Here is a 19710-nt window from a genome sequence, read left to right as displayed (position 1 = left end):
AAGATTACACAATATCGTTTTAAAAAGAGAAAAACTAAACATTTCAAGAAAAATAAAGAGAAAAACAAAACATAAAATGAACAAAAAATTACAAGTTAAACTTAAAACGGACAGACTTTTATTTGAATACACGAGTGAAACCAACAAAAGAGAAACTAAGACGAACAATCAAGTTAAGGTTATGACGAACATAAATTACCAGAATAAGAGCAGAGGTATTTCTACCCCAATCTAGGCCCAAAGGAAAAAAGGTCATCAGTGGTTTACAAAAAACGATAGCCCATATATTTTGAGCATATATTTTTTGTTGTTTAATCTTCAAGAAAATGTCAAAAAAAATCAAGTATTATATTTTGTATAGCTTTTACACTTGATCTTTAATCAACGTTCCAAATTCTTTTAATTTTCGGGGTAAATTTACTTTTCAGTACTATCAAACAGTTTGTGGTAAAGAACTGTAAGTAAGGGGCGACCCGGCTCAATTGTAACCGAAACTCTAAAAAATGGAATTTTGAAACCAATAAAGACAGCAAAAGAATCAAATTTTTAAGCTGACTTCAAATATATAAGTTCCATCAAGCTTAGTCCTACCCATCAGAAGTTATGAGCCTGAGAAAATTTGCCTGATTTTCCAAAAAGGGAAAACACCCCCTAAAAGATATAGAACCTTAATGAAAATCACACCATCATATTCAGCGTATCAGAGAATCCTACTGTAGAGGTATCAATCTCCTATCTATAATTAAATAAAAAAAACAAGTTTTTTAAACTGAAAGTAAGGAACGACGTTAAAACTTAAAACGAACAGAAATTATTCCGTATATGAAAGGGGCAGTCCCTTCCTCACCGCCGCGCTCTTTACGCTAAAGTTTTTTTTATTGTTTTAAAAAATAAAGTTGTGAGACAGAGTTAAACTTTAGCTTAAAGAGTGAGGCGTCGAGGAGGGGACAGTCCCTTTCATATACGGCCTAATTTCTGTTCATTTTAAGCTTAAATGTCGCTCTTTCCTTTCAGTTGAAAAAACTTGTTTTTTTTATTTAATTTCTGATCGTTTTTTAGTTAATGCAGCTTTTATTTTGGCTCACATTCTTTCAATAAGTAAACAAAATTTGCAAAAGAAATTTCTCTTCGTTTGCTAAATTGCTGTCATTATATTTGGTTATGACGTAGTTTACAAATTAACTTACAAAACCAAATTCTTTATTGGTATGTTTGTCTTGTGGCCAAAAGTGTGTTACATATATAGTTCCAGATATTGTCATTTACGAGCATGAAGCCTGTATCATTGGAAGTTGTGAGACGCTAAATCTGATAGAGGGGTGTTCATTAAAATTCTTTCACTTGCAGAGGATGTTTCTTTCCTCTTTAAAAAAACAGGTAAATTTTCTCAGGCCCGTAGCCTTTGATGAGCAATACTAAACTTAATAAAATTTATATATTTAGAATCAGCATTATAAGCCCATTCTTTTGATACATTTATTGACATCAAAATTCCGTTGTTAAAAGTTTCGATTACTATTGAGCCGCATCGCTTGTTTTAATTTTATTTTTTTTTATTACGTATATGTTATTACGTATATGATGGGGTTCTCCCCTTATTCAATGCCACGCTGTTTACGTTAAAAGTTAAAAAAATTTTAATTCACAAACACCTGAATCACAAAGGCCGTTTAATTAGAATAGATAGCTCTTTTGAAAGCACTAAAAAAAAAACTGTAGCGTAAAGATCGAGGTATTGACTTGGGGGAGAACCCCCTCATATACGTAATAATTTCTGTTCGTTTTAAGTTCTAATATTGCTTCTTACTTTCAGTTGAAAAAACTTGTTTTTTTTATTTAATTTCTGATCGTTTTTTAAATAATGCATGGAAATCCAGCGCCCCCATCATAGAAATGTCCCTTACCCCAAAGAAACATCCTCCACGGAAAGATTCTCCCGAGTAACCCCCTCCTCCAGCCCCCCTCCCACCAGAAAAAAATCCTTCCTGAAAATGCCTGTATACTTCCCAATAACCAATACAATATGTAAGCAATGGGCAAAGTTCATATCTTACAGCCCTTCCCCTGGGAACTGTGGGGGATTAAGTCATCCTAAAAGACATATTTATTAGATTTTCGACTATGCTGAACAAAATGGCTATCTCAAAATTTTAATCGGGTGACTTTGAGAAAAAAATGAGCGTGGGAGGGGGCCTAATTGCCCTCTATTTTTTGGAGGGCACGCATCGTGATCTTCCTTCGAGCAAAAAATGCAAATATCCACCTTTTTGCAGATAGTAGCGTGAAACTTCTTTAATAGGGTTCTCTGATAAGCTGAATGTGATGGTGAAATTTTCGTTAAAGTTAATTAAAAATGCAAAATTCCACATTTTTGCAGATAGGAGTTTGAAGCAGCTTTAATAATGCTCGTTGAAAAGCTGAATATAATGGAGTGAATTTCATTAAAGTTGGTTATAAAAATCTGCAGTTAAAGCACAATTTTAATGTTTAAAAAAATTTAAGTTGTGAGAAAGTCAAACTTTAGCGTTAAGAGCAAGGCGTTGAGTAGGGGACAGACCCTTTCATATACGGAATAATGTCTGTTCGTTTTAAGTCTTAATGTCGTTCCTTACTTTCAGTTAAAAAAAACTAGTTTTTTTTTATTTCATTTGTGAACGTTTTTTAATTAATGCAGGCTTTGATTTTGGCTCACCGTGCATGAATAATTAAAACAAAATTTCCATATTAATTTTAATTTTATTTGGTTAAATGGCTTTCTCGAAACTTGTTGAATTTTATTTACGAACGTTTTTATTAGTAATAAATATACGTAACTTACGAAATAACTTACGTAACGAACTTCTATATTCATATATTTTTAATACGTATATTAGGGGGTTTGCCCCCTAGTCAATACCTTACTCTTTAAGCTAAAGTTCGAATTTTGTTCCAATTCTTTAAAAATGACCCCTTAATCACAAAGGCCGTTAATTAGAATAAATAGCTCTTATGAAAGTACTACAAAATCTTTGGCTTAAAGAGCGAGGCATTGACTAGAAGCGAACCCAATCATGTAGCTTATATTTTTTTGTTCGTTTTAACTTTTGATGTTGCTCCTTACTTTCAGTTGAAAAAATTGTTTTTTATATTTAATTTCTGATTTTTTTTTTAAATAATGATTGGAAACCCGGCGCCCCCTTCCTAGCAATGTCTCTTCTCCCATGAAAACTTCCTTCATGAAAAAATCCTTCCATATAACCCCCGACCCACCCCCATCCCCCACTACCAGAAAAAATTCCCCCTGAAAACGTCTGTATACTTCCCAATAACCAACACTATATGTTAACATTGGGTAAAGTTCATAACTTTCAGCCCTCCCCCTGGGGGCTTCGAGGGATTAAGTCATCCTAAAAGACATAGTTATAATATTTTCGACGATGCTGAGCAAAATGGCTATCTCAAAATTATGATCGGGTGACTTTGGGAAAAAAAGGGTGTGGGAAGGGGCCTAGTTGCCCTCCATTTTTTTGGTCACTTAAAAAGGGCACTAGAACTTTTAATTTCCGTTCCAATGAGTCCTCCCACAATATTCTAGGACTACTGGGTCGATACGATCACCCCTAAGAAAAAAAAAACAAAAAAACAAAAAAACAAATAAACACGCATCCGTGATCTTTCTTCTGGCAAAAAATGCAAAATTCCACATTTTTGTAGATAGGAGCTTGAAACCTCAACATTGGGGTTCTCTGATACGCTGAATATGATGGTGTGATTTTTATTAATGTTCTATAACTTTTAGGGGGCCTTTCGCCCTTTTTTCGAAAATCAGCCAAATTTTCTCAGGCGCCTAACTTTTGATAGGCACAAATTAAACTTGATTAAACTTATATATTTGAAATCAACATAAAAATATTATTCTTCTGATGTATCTATTTATACCAAAATAATGTTTTTTAGAGTTTCGGTTACTACTGAGCTTAGTGACTCCTTACAGTTCGGTACCACAAACTGTTTGAAAATGTGGAGTTTTAAATTTTCTGGACGGTTGAAGGTCCATATTTCGTACTTCTTTGTTTTGTTTTTTGTTTTGTTTTTTCCCATGGGTGATCGTACCGACCCAGTGGTCTTAGAATATCACGGGAGGGCTCATTCGAACGGAAATTAAAAGTTCTAATACCATTTTTAAGTGACCAAAAAAATGGAGGGCAACTAGGCCCCCTCCCACGTTCATTTTTTTCCCAAAGCCACCCAATTAAACTTTTGAGATAGCCATTTGTTCAACATGGTAAAAATATAATAAATATGTCTTTTAGGATGACATAATCCCCCACATTCCCCGGGGAAAGGCTGAAAGTTATGAGCTTTAACCAATGTTTACATATAGTATTGGCCAAGGGCGAATCCAGGATTTTTTTTTAGGGGGGGGGGGGTTATTAATTTTTGAATTTTCCTGGGGGGTACTAATTTTTGACTCAGTTTTCGACTAATTTTAGTGATTTTTACCAAGGTTTCACTAATTTTCGATTTATTTTCAACTCGGTCAAAAAAGTTGGGGGGGGGGGGGGTTCAAACCGGATACCCCCCCCCCCTGGATACGGCCTTGGTATTGGCTATTGGGAAGTATACAGATGTTCTCAGGAGGGATTTTTTCTCATAGTGGGGGAGGAGGTGGGAGGATCTTTCCATGGAGGAAGTGTTCATGGGGGAAGGGACATTGCTATGAAGGGGGCGCCGGATTTCCCAGCATTATTTAAAAAACGATCAAAAATTGCATATTAAAAAACAATTTTTTTCAACTGAAATTAAGGAGCAACATCAAAACTTAAAGTGAACAGAAATTATTACGTATATGATCTAGGTTCACCCCTAGTCAATACCTCCAAACCAAATAAAAGTAAAATTAATATTCAAATTTTGTTTTAATTATTCATGTACGGTGAGCCAAAATCAAAACCTACAGTAATTTAAAAGCGTTCAAAAATTAAATAAAAAAAATATGTTTTTTTTAACTGAAAGCAAGGTGTGACATTAAAACCTAAAACGAACAAAAATTATTCCGTATATGAAAGGGGCTGTCCCCTCCTCAACGCCTCGCTCTTTACGCTAAAGTCAGACTCTTTCTCACAACTCTATTTGTTAAAACGATAAAAACTTTCGCGTAAAGAGCGAGGCGTTGCGGAGGGGACAGCTCCTTTCATATACGGAATAATTTCTGTTCGTTTTAAGTTTTAATATCGCTCCTAGAGGTCAGTTAAAAAAAACTTGTTTTTTAATTTAATCTCTTTTAGAAACATCGAAAATTGACACCCAGATTGAGACCCGAAATTGAACAGTTGTTATAAAATGTCATTAAAAAAAACAACATATTTTTGATAGAAATGTAAACTTGTATTATTCAGCTTTTACCTTTAAAGCACCCTACCAAGGATTAATGATATGATTACACAATATCGTTTTACAAAGAGAAAAACAAAACATTTGAAGAAAAATGAAGAGAAAAACAAAACACAGAATGAACAGGAATTCGCCAAGTTAAACTTGAAACGGACAGATTTTTATTTGAGTTAATTAAAAAAAAACTTTTTCCACAAAATAAGTTTTTCAAAACAAGTAAACAACTCCATTAAACAAAAAATGAACAAAAAAAGAATCAAATAATCTACCAAGCGCACAACTACCACAAATCAGCATCATTAAATGAATAAAATCCAAAACGAACAAAAATTACAATAAATAACCGAGTCAAACTCAAAACGAGTAGAAATTAACATGAGAAGAGTTCAAAACCCCTATGCTTTTTAAAAGCCAGAATAAATTTGCACTTTATAGAAAAAAATTCTTTAAAATGTTTTCACTTTTATAACTTTAAGAAATCAAAAAATAATTAATATTTTAAGGAATAAATATCCGCGCATGTATATTAAACTGATAATGCATGTTCATTTGAATTTTTTTCTTAAGCCAAAATATTGATTCTTAAGAAGAAAACAGAAAAGTTTTACAAATACTATTTTTATTAACCTGTAAAAAATTGCCAATTAAAAACTTACAAAAAATGATTTTAAAATATCTTGTTTCAAAAAAGAAGTTTTTCAAAGAAAAGTAGAGCTGCATTAAACTTAAGACGAAAAAACAAAGCCAAATAGCTATTCAAGTGAAAATGAAAATAAATCCCGATTAATCAATAAATGAGCCCCAAAACGGAAAGAAATTAAAATAAATGATTAATTTAAATTTAAAACGAAAATTTAAAACTACAGGAAACAACACCCCTTATGTCTTGCATACCAGATTGTCTTAAAGACAATCCTTAAAGACGTCCTTAAAGACCAGAACGTCGCACTTATCTGAAAATAAAATATGCTTTGAATGTTTTCTCTTTTATAACTTTAACAAATGCAAAACTGAGACTTCCATGAATATCAATTTATATTAAACTGTCACTCTATAGATCATTAGACTATCACTCTACATTAATTTTGGTTAATGTGATATTTTTTTTTCTTTTTTTGTTGTAGTTGTTGTTGTTGACGTTAATACAAATGAAAACTCACTGCTCAAAATAAGAATTGTTTTCAGTGAAGTGCAAGTAACGTTATGGTCCTTACAAGGCATAGGGGGAATTAGTTTTACTGCTTTTTGCAGTAATTTCTGTTCGTTCTAAGTTTAACTGGATTATTTCTCGTAATTTCGTTTTGTTTTGGGTTTTACTTACTTATTATTAGGAACTTGGGTTTATTTTACACTTGAATTAATATGTGGCTTAAATTCCACTCGTCTTGATATAGCTCTTTACTTCTCTTTGAAAACCACTTTTTTTATGATTGAGCCTTTATTGAAAGTTTTCGCTGTGCCACTGTGAAATAGTGTGAAGCAAAATAGCATTGCCTATACATAAATCAATACCAAAATAGCAATGTATGGGCCTAATTATGTCAAAGCACTCATGCAACTGATTGAAAATAGAAGATACTATGCCTGAACCCCTCTCTCTCTCTGCTTAAATCCTGGTCTAGAGGATATCCCCTGGTATACAATCAAAATGCATGTCTCGTATAAGATGTTTGTTCATTGCCTGTGTTTGAATGATAAACATACGAAACAAAATAAATCTAATATTCTTTTATATAAGTCAGGAACGATTTAACCTCAAACTGAGAAAAAATTAACACACGTTAAAGGGCTACTGCCATCCATTTTAACCTCTTTGTGAAACGTAGCCTTGTTACCTTATTATCGCATCCATGTTACCCCTTTATATTGGTATTAAATGAAAACAAGAAAGCTAAGATTTGAGTCATGAAACTTAACCGTTCGTTCATCTCTTTGTGAATTAGGTGAAGCATATACTGTTGCCCTTAACGAGGAGTTGAGGACGGCAATAGCGCTCTATTAATGAGTAACAAATTTTGCTTCTTTTAACATTTGATTAATTTTATTCGACAACAAAAACATTGTTTCTTTTTATTTAATAAGTCTGATATATGAAAGGAATTTTTCTCTCATTGTTGCTAATATTGTTTGTTCAGTTCAGTTTTTAAATTCAAATCGTTACCTCTGTTTCATTAAGCACAGCCCATTTCGCTTCATCAAATGGAGTCTCCAAAAAAATAGGAGAATAGATGGTGTCCCACAAGAACGAACTATTTTCAGATAACAGGACAAGGCAATGGAAGACACTTGAAAACGTTGAATCACAATCAGCCAAGTTTTGGTTAAAAACTTCCTTTACAATTAAACGTGATACTAAACATTCTTCAGCAACCAAAACCTAAAAAAATATAAATAGGATCAAAAGAGGGCTGAGGAACTCTCCAAGTCAATGGGAGTTGGTTGGGGAAACATTTGGTTGGGGTTGTTGGTTGGGGAACCCCAACAAACCAAACTAAGAATTTGGTTTGGTTGGTTGGGGAAAAATGGGAAAAATTTGGGTGTTGATGTATTTAAGCAGTTTCCTAAAAGTGCCATTCAGTTAGCTCTATTACCTTCTTAAAAAAACCAAAGAAAATTTATCAGCAAAAAGATTGCTTACAATATGTGTGAAAGCTACTGATTTGAAAAAACAGGTGTGCATAGCGCATTTTACCTTATTCGTATACACGCTTTGTTTCAATTGTTTACTTAATGATTTTATAATGGAAAAAGGGGCCAGGTTTGATACCGGTGGTCTCCTAGCTCGACAGTCTCATATATCATTCTCTGAGAAATTCATAAAATATGGTGGGAGTGGAGGAGCATTGGGAAAGGAACCAGGAAATGAGCCAAAAAATCATTTTTTCTTGATTAATTGTATTACGAGCAAGCACTTATTGACATTTAGCATTGCAAAGATTCTCGGTGTTTTCTAGAGAATAACCTATGTCCGAAACGCGCACTTGAGTAAATCAAAAGATGCTATGTGGACCTAGTTTTTCAAATTATTTATATCATCTAAAAATGACCTAAGGGATCCAGTTGAAACTTTGCAGGGATGCTGGAGAAAGGGGGCGAGAGAACTTCCATTTCGACTAGGGGGAGTGGGCAAAAGTAAATTGTAAAAAACACCATGTATATCCAACTCATCGAGATCCCTTGTTTGTAAATTCTTGGGAATATTTTGAGGGGTGCAGTTGAAACTTTCAGTTACTCATGGACAAATGAGGGGGAGGTATGACGAAGAAACACCAAATTTTGGGTTTTGGGGATGGTAGAGGGTCTAAACAATTTGCCCTGCCAAATCAAACAAAATAGCGATTTGCACGTTATATTGTAAAACCATATAGAAGATTTTTAATTTTCTGTGAAAATTTCCATGAGATTTATAATCTGTACACGGTTAAGTAGTGAGAAAGATCATAAGACATTATTTGCTACCAGGTTATCAAATCTTATCATTTTTTGTTTTCTCTCCAAAATTGACCCCCCCCCCCCCAAAAAAAAAAAAACACAAAAAACATGATTTTTGGATTGGAATTTTCTTATTTTCATGTATAAATGTGAATTTTATTGCGTTTTCTTAACTTTACAACCCGGCAATCATACTTGATCTTTGAAAAATTCTTTCTTAAGAAATATGTTCTGTTTATAATTAGTTAACCAAAAACACTGGCGAAGAAAAAAAGATTTATTAGGATTTAGTTAAAAGAAAAATAAAGTACTATTTTAGAAATTAGGCAGAAAGGAAAAATACATAATGAAGAAAAAAGCTGGCCAAAAATCAGATAACAAGAAAGAAATGAGTTGAAATTTAATCAATAACATTAAAAAATATGTGTTATGTTTAAATTTAGTTGACAAAAAAATATATGTTAAATCTTTTTATTTACACTTTCTTAGAAACTTCAGTTAGGAGAAATAGAGGCTATAAAAAATTGCTTGAAGTAGTAATAAAAAAAGTAACTACAAAATTTCCCAATTAATTCCTCCAAAACATTTCAGACAATTAAAAAGTAAAAATAAAAAAATATATCATTTTTACTCCAAAGAAATGTTCTCCAAAATTAGTAAAAAAAAAATTATTTATATCCATTTTTATTACTAAATAAATTTACACGTAATATATTTACTGCAATGCTTTATTTTTTTTATTTTTTCATAGGTGATATTAAAATCACTATCATCTGAACGGGTGACTATATTTTTCACGTCAAAACCAAAAGATAGACAAGGATTAATCCTACAAATGGTTTACAGCATCTATTATGAGATAAAAAACTTGACAATTTAATATCAAATATAAACTCGCATATACTTTTCTAACCGAAGCTAAAAATCAATATAGTGGATATATTTATTTATTCAAACAAATTTCTCTCTGGGAGAAAAGTACAATTATCAGATTCATAACCATTCAATTCGCTATATGCAAAAAAAGTGTGACATTACAACACATTTATATTCAATTTAAACATACAGAAATCGTTTAGTGAAGGTTTAGTCTACCTTGCAAAAAACCGAGATATTCCTTAAATTACACAGAAGTCAAATAGTAACCAAGAGGGAGTACTTTTACCCCATCTCAACAAACAAACACCTTGTGTGAGTTGCGTGATATAGCTATCATGGTACCTTTTTCAATTTTGACAGCGTAATTTTTCTAATTCTAAGAACGGAGCGCCATTATTTTTCTCGAGGGATGGTGCTACCTTTCACTTCGCATAAAATCAATTATATTTTCTTGGTAATTTTAGATCATTTTAAGAAATTTGGGTCTTAGTCTGGAAAAATAAGGTAATTTAATGTATCGAAAGGACAGTAGTAAGCTAGTAATACATTGAAAAGATACATGAAAAGATACATGGAATTGCACAAGAATATGCACTATAGTATCACGTGGACATTTTAAAAAAGCTGGCGAACCTTTACCTATAAAGTGGTCAAACACGTTTTGAGAGTATAGTCGAGATTATATAACACAACCAGACTGGCTTTTTGTTATTGATATCAACTGTATGAGAATAAGCAGCGTAGCTTCACGTGGACATTTCAAATAAGGCTGGCAACCTATAACGTGGTCCAACATGTTTTGAGAGTATAATTGTTTGTTTTTTGTTGTTTTTTTTTTAATCGAAAACTAGAGATTGTCAAATTGCGTATTTAGGAATGATTTTGTGGGAAAAGCTGTCTATCACCCATGCGTTATCCAATGTTCCATTTCTTTGAAGTATGTGCTATCACGTGCGGTTTCTGATTTTTTTTTTTTGACAATTCCCTTTAGCCAAGAATAGTTTGATATGAATGTGTCGGTGATAACATTCGCGAATTGGATCGTATTAAGGTGGAGAAAAAAAAGGGGTGGTCTTATGACTTGACCTAGCTTTACTTCTTCGATGTGTACTGTATAATACACAAGTGGTGTTTGAACAGTGTTGTCAATTTAAAAATAGAGTTTAACGTTATACTATACTAAAAAGTTGATTCTAAGAGAGAGGTAGATGGAAAGAAAAGAATTTTAATAACGGATAGCTTTACTTCTTCGATGTGATCTGAATAATACACAAGTGGTGGGGTGATGGGAGCGGGGTGTCTTAGAGTACTTATAGTGCTGTACCGTGGACCGAGTTACTAGCGAAAAACCCGAGTGGATGACTTGAAAATAAAATTTTTAACGAGAAATGGCTGAAAAGTGTTTTGGGGGGAGATGGGTTGATTGGCAGAAGGATGTCTTAGCGTAGTTATAGTGTGATAGTGGGGGGCGAGTTGCTAGCAAAAAACCCGTGTGGATGACTTGAAAATAAAATTTTTAACGAGAAATGGCTGAAAAGTGTTTTGGGGGAGATGGGTTGATTGGCAGAAGGATAGGTGTGTGTTGTCTGAAACCTATGATTTGAGGTGGGTAGTTTGCTATTTCTGGCTTTGCTGAGATAGGTTTCTTAGTCTCTCATAGGTGTGTGTTGTCTGAAACCTACAATTTGGGGTGGGTAGTTTGCTATTTCTGGCTTTTATGAGCTAGGTCTCCTAGTATTTCGTATGTGTGTGTTGTCTGAAACTTATGATTTGGGGTATGTTAATTACTATTTCGGGCTTTTCTGAGCTAGATTTCTTAGTCTTTCGTCGGTGTGTGTTATCTGAAACTTATGATTTGGGATGTATAGTTTGCTATTTTTGACTTTGCTAAGTTAGATTTCTTAGCCTTTCATAGGTGTGTGTTGTCAGAAAATTACGGTTTGGGATGGGTAGTTTGCTATTTCTGGCTCTTATGAGCTAGGTTTCCTAATATTTCTTAGGTGTGTGTTGTCTGAAACTTATGATTTGGGGTATGTAAATTACTATTTCGGGCTTTTCTTAGCCAGGTTTCTTAGTCTTTCGTAGGTATGTGTTGTCTGAAGCGTATGATTTGAGATGTGTAATTTGCTATTTCCGGCTTTTATGAGCAAGGTCTCCTAGTATTTCGTAGGTGTGTTGTCTGAAACTTATGATTTGGAGTATGTAAATTACTATTTCGGGCTTTTCTGAACTAAGGATTCTTAGTATTTCGTAGGTGTGTGTTGTCTGAAACTTATGATTTGGGGTGTGTAATTTACTATTTCCGACTTTTCTTAGCCAGATTTCTTAGTATTTCCTAGGTGTGTGTTGTCTGAAACCTATGATTTGGGATCTTTAATTTGCAATATTCTGCTTTTCTGAGCTAGGTTTCATAGCCTTTTGTAGGTGTGTGGTGTCTGAAACCTATGATTTGGAATGCTATTTGGGCTTTTCAGAGCTAGGTTTTTTAGTCTCTCATAGGTGTCGTGTTGTCAGAAAATTATGATTTGGGATGAGTGGTTTGCTATTTTTGACTTTTCTGAGCTGGATTTCTTACCCTTTCATAGGTGTGTCTTGTCAGAAAATTATGATTTGGGATGTGTAGTTTGCTATTTTTGACTTTTCTGAGCTAGGTTTCTTAGTCTCTCTCCTAGGTGTTTGTTGTCTGAAATCTATACTCTGGGATGGGTTGTTTGCTATTTCGGACGTTTCTGAACTAGATTTCTTAGTCTTTCGTTGGTGTGTGTTGTCTGAAACATATGATTTGGGATGGGTTGTTTGATATTTTTGACTTTTCTGGGCTGGATTTCTTATCCTTTCATTGGTATGTGTTGTCAGTAAATTATGATTTGGGATGTGTAGTTTGCTATTTTTGACTTTTCTGAGCTAGGATTCTTAGTCTCTCTCCTAGGTGTTTGTTGTCTGAAACCTATAGTTTGGGATGGGTAGTTTGCTTTTTCCAGCTTTTATGAGCTAGGTTTCCTAGTATTTCGTAGGTGTGTGTTGTCTGAAACTTATGATTTGGGATATGTAAATTACTATTTTGGCCTTTTCTGAGCTAGATTTCTTAGTCTTTCGTTGGTGTGTGTTGTCTGAAACCTATGATTTGGGGTGGGTGAGTTGCTATTTTTGACTTTTCTGAGCTAGGTTGTTTAGTCTCTCTCATAGGTGTGTGTTGTCTGAAACCTATAGTTTAGGATGGGTAGTTTGCTATTTCCGGCTTTTATGAGCTAGGTTTCCTAGTATTTCGTAGGTGTGTGTTGTCTGAAACTTATGATTTGGGGTATGTAAATTACTATTTCGGGCTTTTCTGAGCTAAGGTTTCTTAGTATTTCGTAGGTGTGTGTTGTCTGAAACTTATGATTTGGGATGTTTAATTTGCTATTTCCGGCTTTTATTAGCTAGGTCTCTTAGTCTTTCGTAGGTATTTGTTGTCTGAAACCTATAAAAATAAACTATTTCCGTAAAATCTGAGCTAATTAGGGTTTTTGACCGTAAACTCTAGTTTTGTGTAAGAAAATTATAGAAAATACATTTCATTGACTCGTGGGTGAAACTTAAGTCCAGCTATGGATCGAAAAATAAACTATTTCCGTAAAATCTGAGCTAATAAGGGTTTTTGACAGTAAACTGTAGTTTTTTTATAAGAAAATTATGGAAAATACATTTCGTTGACTCGTAGGTGAAACTTAAGTCCAGCTATGGATCGAAAAATAAACTATTCCATAAAATCTGAGCTAATAAGGGTTTTTGACCGTAAACTCTAGTTTTTTTGTAAGAAAATTATGGAAAATACAATTCTCTGGTTAAAATGTGAAACTTAAGTCCAGTTATGAATCGAAAAATGAACTATTTCAGTAAAATCTGAGCTAATAAGGGTTTTTGACCGTAAACTCTAGTTTTTTTTGTAAGAAAACTATGGAAAATACAATTCTCTGGTTCAAATGTGAAACTTAAGTCCATTCTGGTTCGAAAAATAAAACTATTTCCGTAAAATCTGAGCTAATAAGGGTTTTTGACGGTAAACTCTAGTTTTTTTGTAATAAAAATAGGGAAAATACAAATCTCTGGTTCAAATGTGAAACTTAGGTCCATTTTGGATCGAAAAATAAAACTATTTCCGTAAAATATAAGCTAAAAAGGGTTTTTGACCGTAAACACTAGTTTTTTGTAAGAATATTATGGAAATTACAATTCTTTGGCTCATAGGTGAAACTTAAGTCCATTTATGGATCGAAAAATAAACTATTTCTATAAAATCTGAGCTAATAAGGGTTTTTGACCGTAAACTCTAGTTTTTTGTAAGAAAATTACGGAAAATACAATTCTCTGGTTCTAATGTGAAACTTAAGTCCAGTTTTGAATCGAAAATAGACTATTTCTATAAAATCTGAGCTAATAAGGGTTTTTGACCGTAAACTCTAGTTTTTTGTAAGAAAATTATGGAAAATACAATTCTCTGGTTCAAATGTGAAACTTAAGTCTTTTTTTGGATCGAAAAATAAAACTGTTTCCGTAAAACCTGAGCTAATAAGGGTTTTTGACCGTAAACTCTACTTTTTTTGTAATAAAATTATGGATAATACAATTCTCAGGTTCAAATGTGAAACTTAGGTCAATTTTGGATCGAAAAATAAAAGTATTTCCATAAAATCTAAGCTAATAAGGGTTTTTGACCGTAAACTCTAGTTTTTTGTAAGAAAATTATGGAAAATACAATTCCCGAAATAGCCCGAAATAGTAATTTACATATCCCAAATCATAAGTTTCAGACAACACACACATACGAAATACTAGGAAACCTAGCTCATAAAAGCCGGAAATAGCAAACTACCCATCCCAAACTATAGGTTTCAGACAACAAACACCTATGAGAGAGACTAAGAATCCTAGCTCAGAAAAGTCAAAAATAGCAAACTACACATCCCAAATCATAATTTACTGACAACACACACCAATGAAAGGCTAAGAAATCCAGCTCAGAAAAGTCAAAAATAGCAAACCACCCATCCCAAATCATAGGTTCCAGACAACACACACAAACTAAAGACTAAGAAACCTAGCTCATAAAAGCCCGAAATAGCAAACTACCCATCCCAAAGTATACGTTTCAGACAACAAACACCTATGAGAGAGACTAAGAATCCTAGCTCAGAAAAGTCAAAAATAGCAAACTACATATCCCAAATCATAATTTTCTGACAAAACACACCTATGAAAGGCTAAGAAATCCAGCTCAGAAAAGTCAAAAATAGCAAACTACACATCCCAAATCATAATTTTCTGACAACACACACCTATCAGAGACTACAAAACCTAGCTCTGAAAAGCCCAAATAGCATCCCAAATCATAGGTTTCAGACACCACACACCTACAAAAGGCTATGAAACCTAGATCAGAAAAGCAGTATATTGCAAACTAAAGATCCCAAATCATAGGTTTCAGACAACACACACCTACGAAATACTAAGAAATCTGGCTAAAAAAAGTCGGAAATAGCAAATTAGACACCCCAAATCATAAGTTTCAGACAACACACACCTACGAAATACTAAGAAACCTTAGTTCAGAAAAACCCGAAATAGTAATTTACATACCCCAAATAATAATTTTCAGACAACACACACCTACGAAATACTAGGAGACCTAGCTCATAAAAGCCGTAAATAGCAAATTACATATCTCAAATCATAGGTTTCAGACAACACACACCTACGAAATACTAAGAAACCGTAGCTCAGAAAAGCCCGAAATAGTAATTTACATACCCCAAATCATAAGTTTCAGACAACACAGACCAACGAAATACTAGATAACCTAGCTCATAAAAGCCGGAAATAGCAAACTAAACATCCCAAATCATAATTTTCTGACAACACACACCTATGAAAGTCTAAGAAATCTAACTCAGCAAAGTCAAAAATAGCAAACTATACATCCCAAATCATAAGTTTCAGACAACACACACCAACGAAAGACTAAGAAATCTAGCTCAGAAAAGCCCGAAATAGTAATTTACATACCCCAAATCATAGGTTTCAGACAACACACACCTACGAAATATTAGGAGACCTAGCTAATAAAAGCCAGAAATAGCAAAATACCCACCCCAAATTGTAGGTTTCAGACAACACACAACTATGAGAGACTAAGAAACCTAACTCAGCAAAGCCAGAAATAGCAAACTACCCACCCCAAATCATAGGTTTCAGACAACACACACCTATCCTTCTTCCAGTCAACCGATCTCTCCCAAAACACTTTTCAGCCATTTCTCTTTAAAAATTTTAATTTCAAGTCATCCACTCGGGTTTTTCACTAACAACTCGCCCCCCACTATTACACTATAACTACGCTAAGACATCTTTGTGCCAATCAACCCATCTTCCCCCAAAACACTTTTCATCCATTTCTAGTTAAAAATTTGATTGCAAATCATCCACTTGGGTTTTTCGCTAGCAACTCGGTTCACGGTACTGCACTATAATTCCTCGAAGGCACTCCGCTCCCATCACCCCACCACTTGTGTATTTTGCAAAATACATTGAAGAAGTAAAGCTATCCTTTATTAGAATTATTTTCTTGTCATCTACATCTCTCTTAGAATCAACTTTTTACTACAGTATAACGTTAAACTCTATTTTAAATTGACAACACTGTTCAAACACCACTTGTGTATTATACAGTACGCATCGAAGAAGTAAAGTCATAAGACCACCCCTTTTTTCTCCACCTTCATACGATCCAATTCGCGAATGTTATCACCGACACATTCATATCAAACTATTCTTGGCTAAAGGCAATTGTCCAGAAAAAAATCAGAAACCGCTCTTGATAGCACATACTTCAAAGAAAAGGAATATTGGATAACGCATGGGTGATAGACAGATTTTCCCACAAAATCATTCCTAAATACGCAATTTGACAATCTCTAGTTTTCGATTTAAAAAAAAAATATTCTCTCAAAACATGTTGGACCACTTTATAGGTTGCCAGCTTTTTTAAAATGTACACGTGAAGCTATGCTGCATATTCTTGTACAATTGATATCAATAACAAAAAGCCAGTCTGGTTGTGTTATACAATCTTGACTATACTCTCAAAACGTGTTTGACCACTTTATAGGTAAAGGTTTGCCAGCTTTTTTAAAATGTCCACGTGATACTGTAGTGCATATTCTTGTGCAATTCCATGTATCTTTTCATGGATCTTTTCAATCTATTACTAGTTTACTACTAAGGACATCCTGTCGCGGATTTGGGCTCTATTTGCTTCAAATAAATTTAATTTTCTTAGCAATGTTTGATCATATTGAAATACCCAGGTCTTAGTCTTGATAAATAAGATAACTTCATGCCTCGACTGACATCCTAAGCCTAGATAGCATATTTCAAGTAACGATAGATTTGGGTATTTCACATGCATTTGCTTAAAGTCTATTTGATTTTCTTAGTAATGTTTGGTCATTTTAAGAAATTTAGGTTTTGGTCTTGAAAAAATAAGGTAACTTTGTGTCTCAACTGGTATCCTAAGCCTAAAACATGTACTTCAAGTAACTACCAGATTTGGGCAATGTCAGATGCATTTGCTTAAATTCACTCTCATTTTCCTCGTAATGTTAGATATTTTGCAAAACTAGGGTTTTGGTATCAAGAAACTAGGTATCTTAGTGCCTCAAGTAGTATTCTAAACTTAAAAAACAAGTTTCATGTAACTAGTAGATTTGGGTAGTTACAGATACATTCGCTTCAAATCTATCTCATTTTCTTAACAATATTAGATCATTTTAAGAAACATAGGCTTCAGTCTTGAGAAATAAGGTAACTTTGTACCTTGATAGGCATTTTAAGCCTAAAAAATTGTATTTCAAGTAACTAGTGGATTTCGGACATTTCAGTTGCATTTGCTTAAAATCTATTTGACTTTCTTCGTAATGTTAGATCATATTAGTTAGATGCTTTCCAAAAGAAATGGTCTAAGGATTATTTCGGGTACCCTTAGAACTGACAGTATTTCAAACAGTAAGTTGTGTGAAAAATTTTGTTCTTTCCCGCTTTGAAAAGCTATAATGAGAGAAAGTTTTAAATGTTTAGGATACGTTTACCACAGTAGTAAGCTATCTAGTACTACAAAACCTACAAGCTTGGGGCATGAATATGTGTGCAGTTTCACCGGTACATGGCTTACCACGGTCATTCATCTATTAGTACGAACGTTACTTGCCTTACCAGACGGGTTTCTGAGGCAACACCTATATTCTGGGTCAATCAGATATGTTTCTAATAACCTTACTCCATATATTCATGTATAAGGTATAATGTATTACACAAGACTTGTTGGACATGTTTTACTAGTTTCGATAGCCAAAACTATAGATCGTCAAATTGCATATTCAAAGGAGGTCACTTTGTAAAAATACTAGTTTTGGCCCGGAGGCCTTATAATCATGTTTTTTCGGTATAAATTAAGATGAACAACTCTTTCACCAAAACCCATTTTCTAGACCATTGCCTTTATTTAAGGCTGGTTTGCTTAGAAATGTGTCGGTGGTAGTAAAAGAATGAAATGCTGCAGTCAGAATGATTTTAAGGTGAAAGTTGTGTCATTGTGTAAACTAGCTCAATTTGCAAAACATGGCATTGAATTAGCATAACAGTTATCTGAATGATCTTAATTGGTGATTGAATAATAGGGACGAGAATGATCTTAATTGGTGATAGAATAATAGGGATGAGACAGAACTCGATTACATTTTTAATTGGATTGTATGAAGGTGCTAAAAAGGGTTAAACTGCTTTTTCGTCCAGTGTCGTTTAAATTATTAGTTGTATATAATAAATATAAAATGTTTTATAATTTCGTAAACTAACTCAATTTGCGAAAAAACGTATAGCATTTGGATAGCTCTGCAATGAATGAGCTTAATCGGTGATTGAATAATAGGGGAGAAATAGAGCTAGATAACATTTTTAATTGGATTGTATGAAGATGGTAAAAAAGGGTTAAAATAATTACCAGTTAAGGTAAGCCCGAAGGGGGTTGTTAACTCATAGGCAATTTATTATAAATTTGGAATAGCATCAATCTATGGAAATGGTTAACAATGACAAAATGACCTTGTCACTTAACCGAGCTTTACTTCTCGGATGTGTTCTGTATAATACACAAATACCATTTCAACAGTGTTGTCTATATAAAATATGCTCTAAAATTCTAGTATACTAAAAAGTTGATACTAATGGAGATGTAGATGCCAAGAAAATAATTTTAATAAAAAAATTCAGAACAATCTAGAGAAATCCTTATAAATCGAGTAGTGAGGTGATAATAGGTTTGAAGCATCAAGGATCGCAATCATCAATTACCCTAACCACCAAGGACCTCAACCTCCAAAGTTCCCTATCCCCAACCTTCAAGGGGTCCCTCCCCCCTTTTCTTACTTTTTTTGTTTTTTTTATCTTTTTTATTTTTTTTAACATAATATTTTTTTCAACTTTTTTTTACATGTCTTAGAATGACATGAAACATACTTAAAACATAAGAAATTCACATTTAATATTTTCCGAATTCAAAATGAGAATGATATAGTTATTTTAGTCGTGACTTTTACTATTAGAAAAATAATGTTTGCAGCTTTTTGCAGCTCAAACTTTACTACTTTTTACTGTAAAAATAATAATGCCAGAGCCACATTAGAGACGTATAATGGACGCAGCGAAACACGTAGCCAAGTAAAGAGCAAACCACGGCCAAGAGTAGCCAACGTTTAAAAATGTGTTTCTAAAGTATAAACTGCCTAATGAAAAAAAATTCGATTTATAGCTGATAACATTCACAAAATCTAATTATCAGAGAGAAAAAATTTTTTATCAACATCTTTGTCAGATATAACGTACAAAATCTAAGTATCAGAATGAATAAATGCTTTATCAACATCCTTTGTCGGATATGTTGGATAAAATTGACAAAATCTATACCTCATTTTGAAAAAAAAAGTTTCTTTTAAT

The 19710-nt window shown here is 33.4% G+C and overlaps 1 protein-coding gene across 1 annotated transcript in view; it reads right to left on the bottom strand.

The window, feature by feature from the left end:
• The window catches only part of LOC148947012 (uncharacterized), a 154532-nt gene that overhangs the window by 80951 nt on the left and 53871 nt on the right, over window positions 1–19710 (bottom strand). The window contains exon 5 of the mRNA XM_089096816.1: window positions 7535–7750. Within this exon, the coding sequence (XP_088952942.1) occupies window positions 7535–7750 (216 nt within the window). The remainder of the gene's footprint in view (window positions 1–7534; window positions 7751–19710) is intronic.

This window comes from Artemia sp. Qi Xiang Cuo, chromosome 11 (assembly GCF_049724085.1).
Source record: "Artemia sp. Qi Xiang Cuo chromosome 11, ASM4972408v1, whole genome shotgun sequence".
NCBI lineage: Eukaryota > Metazoa > Arthropoda > Branchiopoda > Anostraca > Artemiidae > Artemia > Artemia sp. Qi Xiang Cuo.
This window is presented reverse-complemented; position numbering and strand designations above follow the sequence as displayed.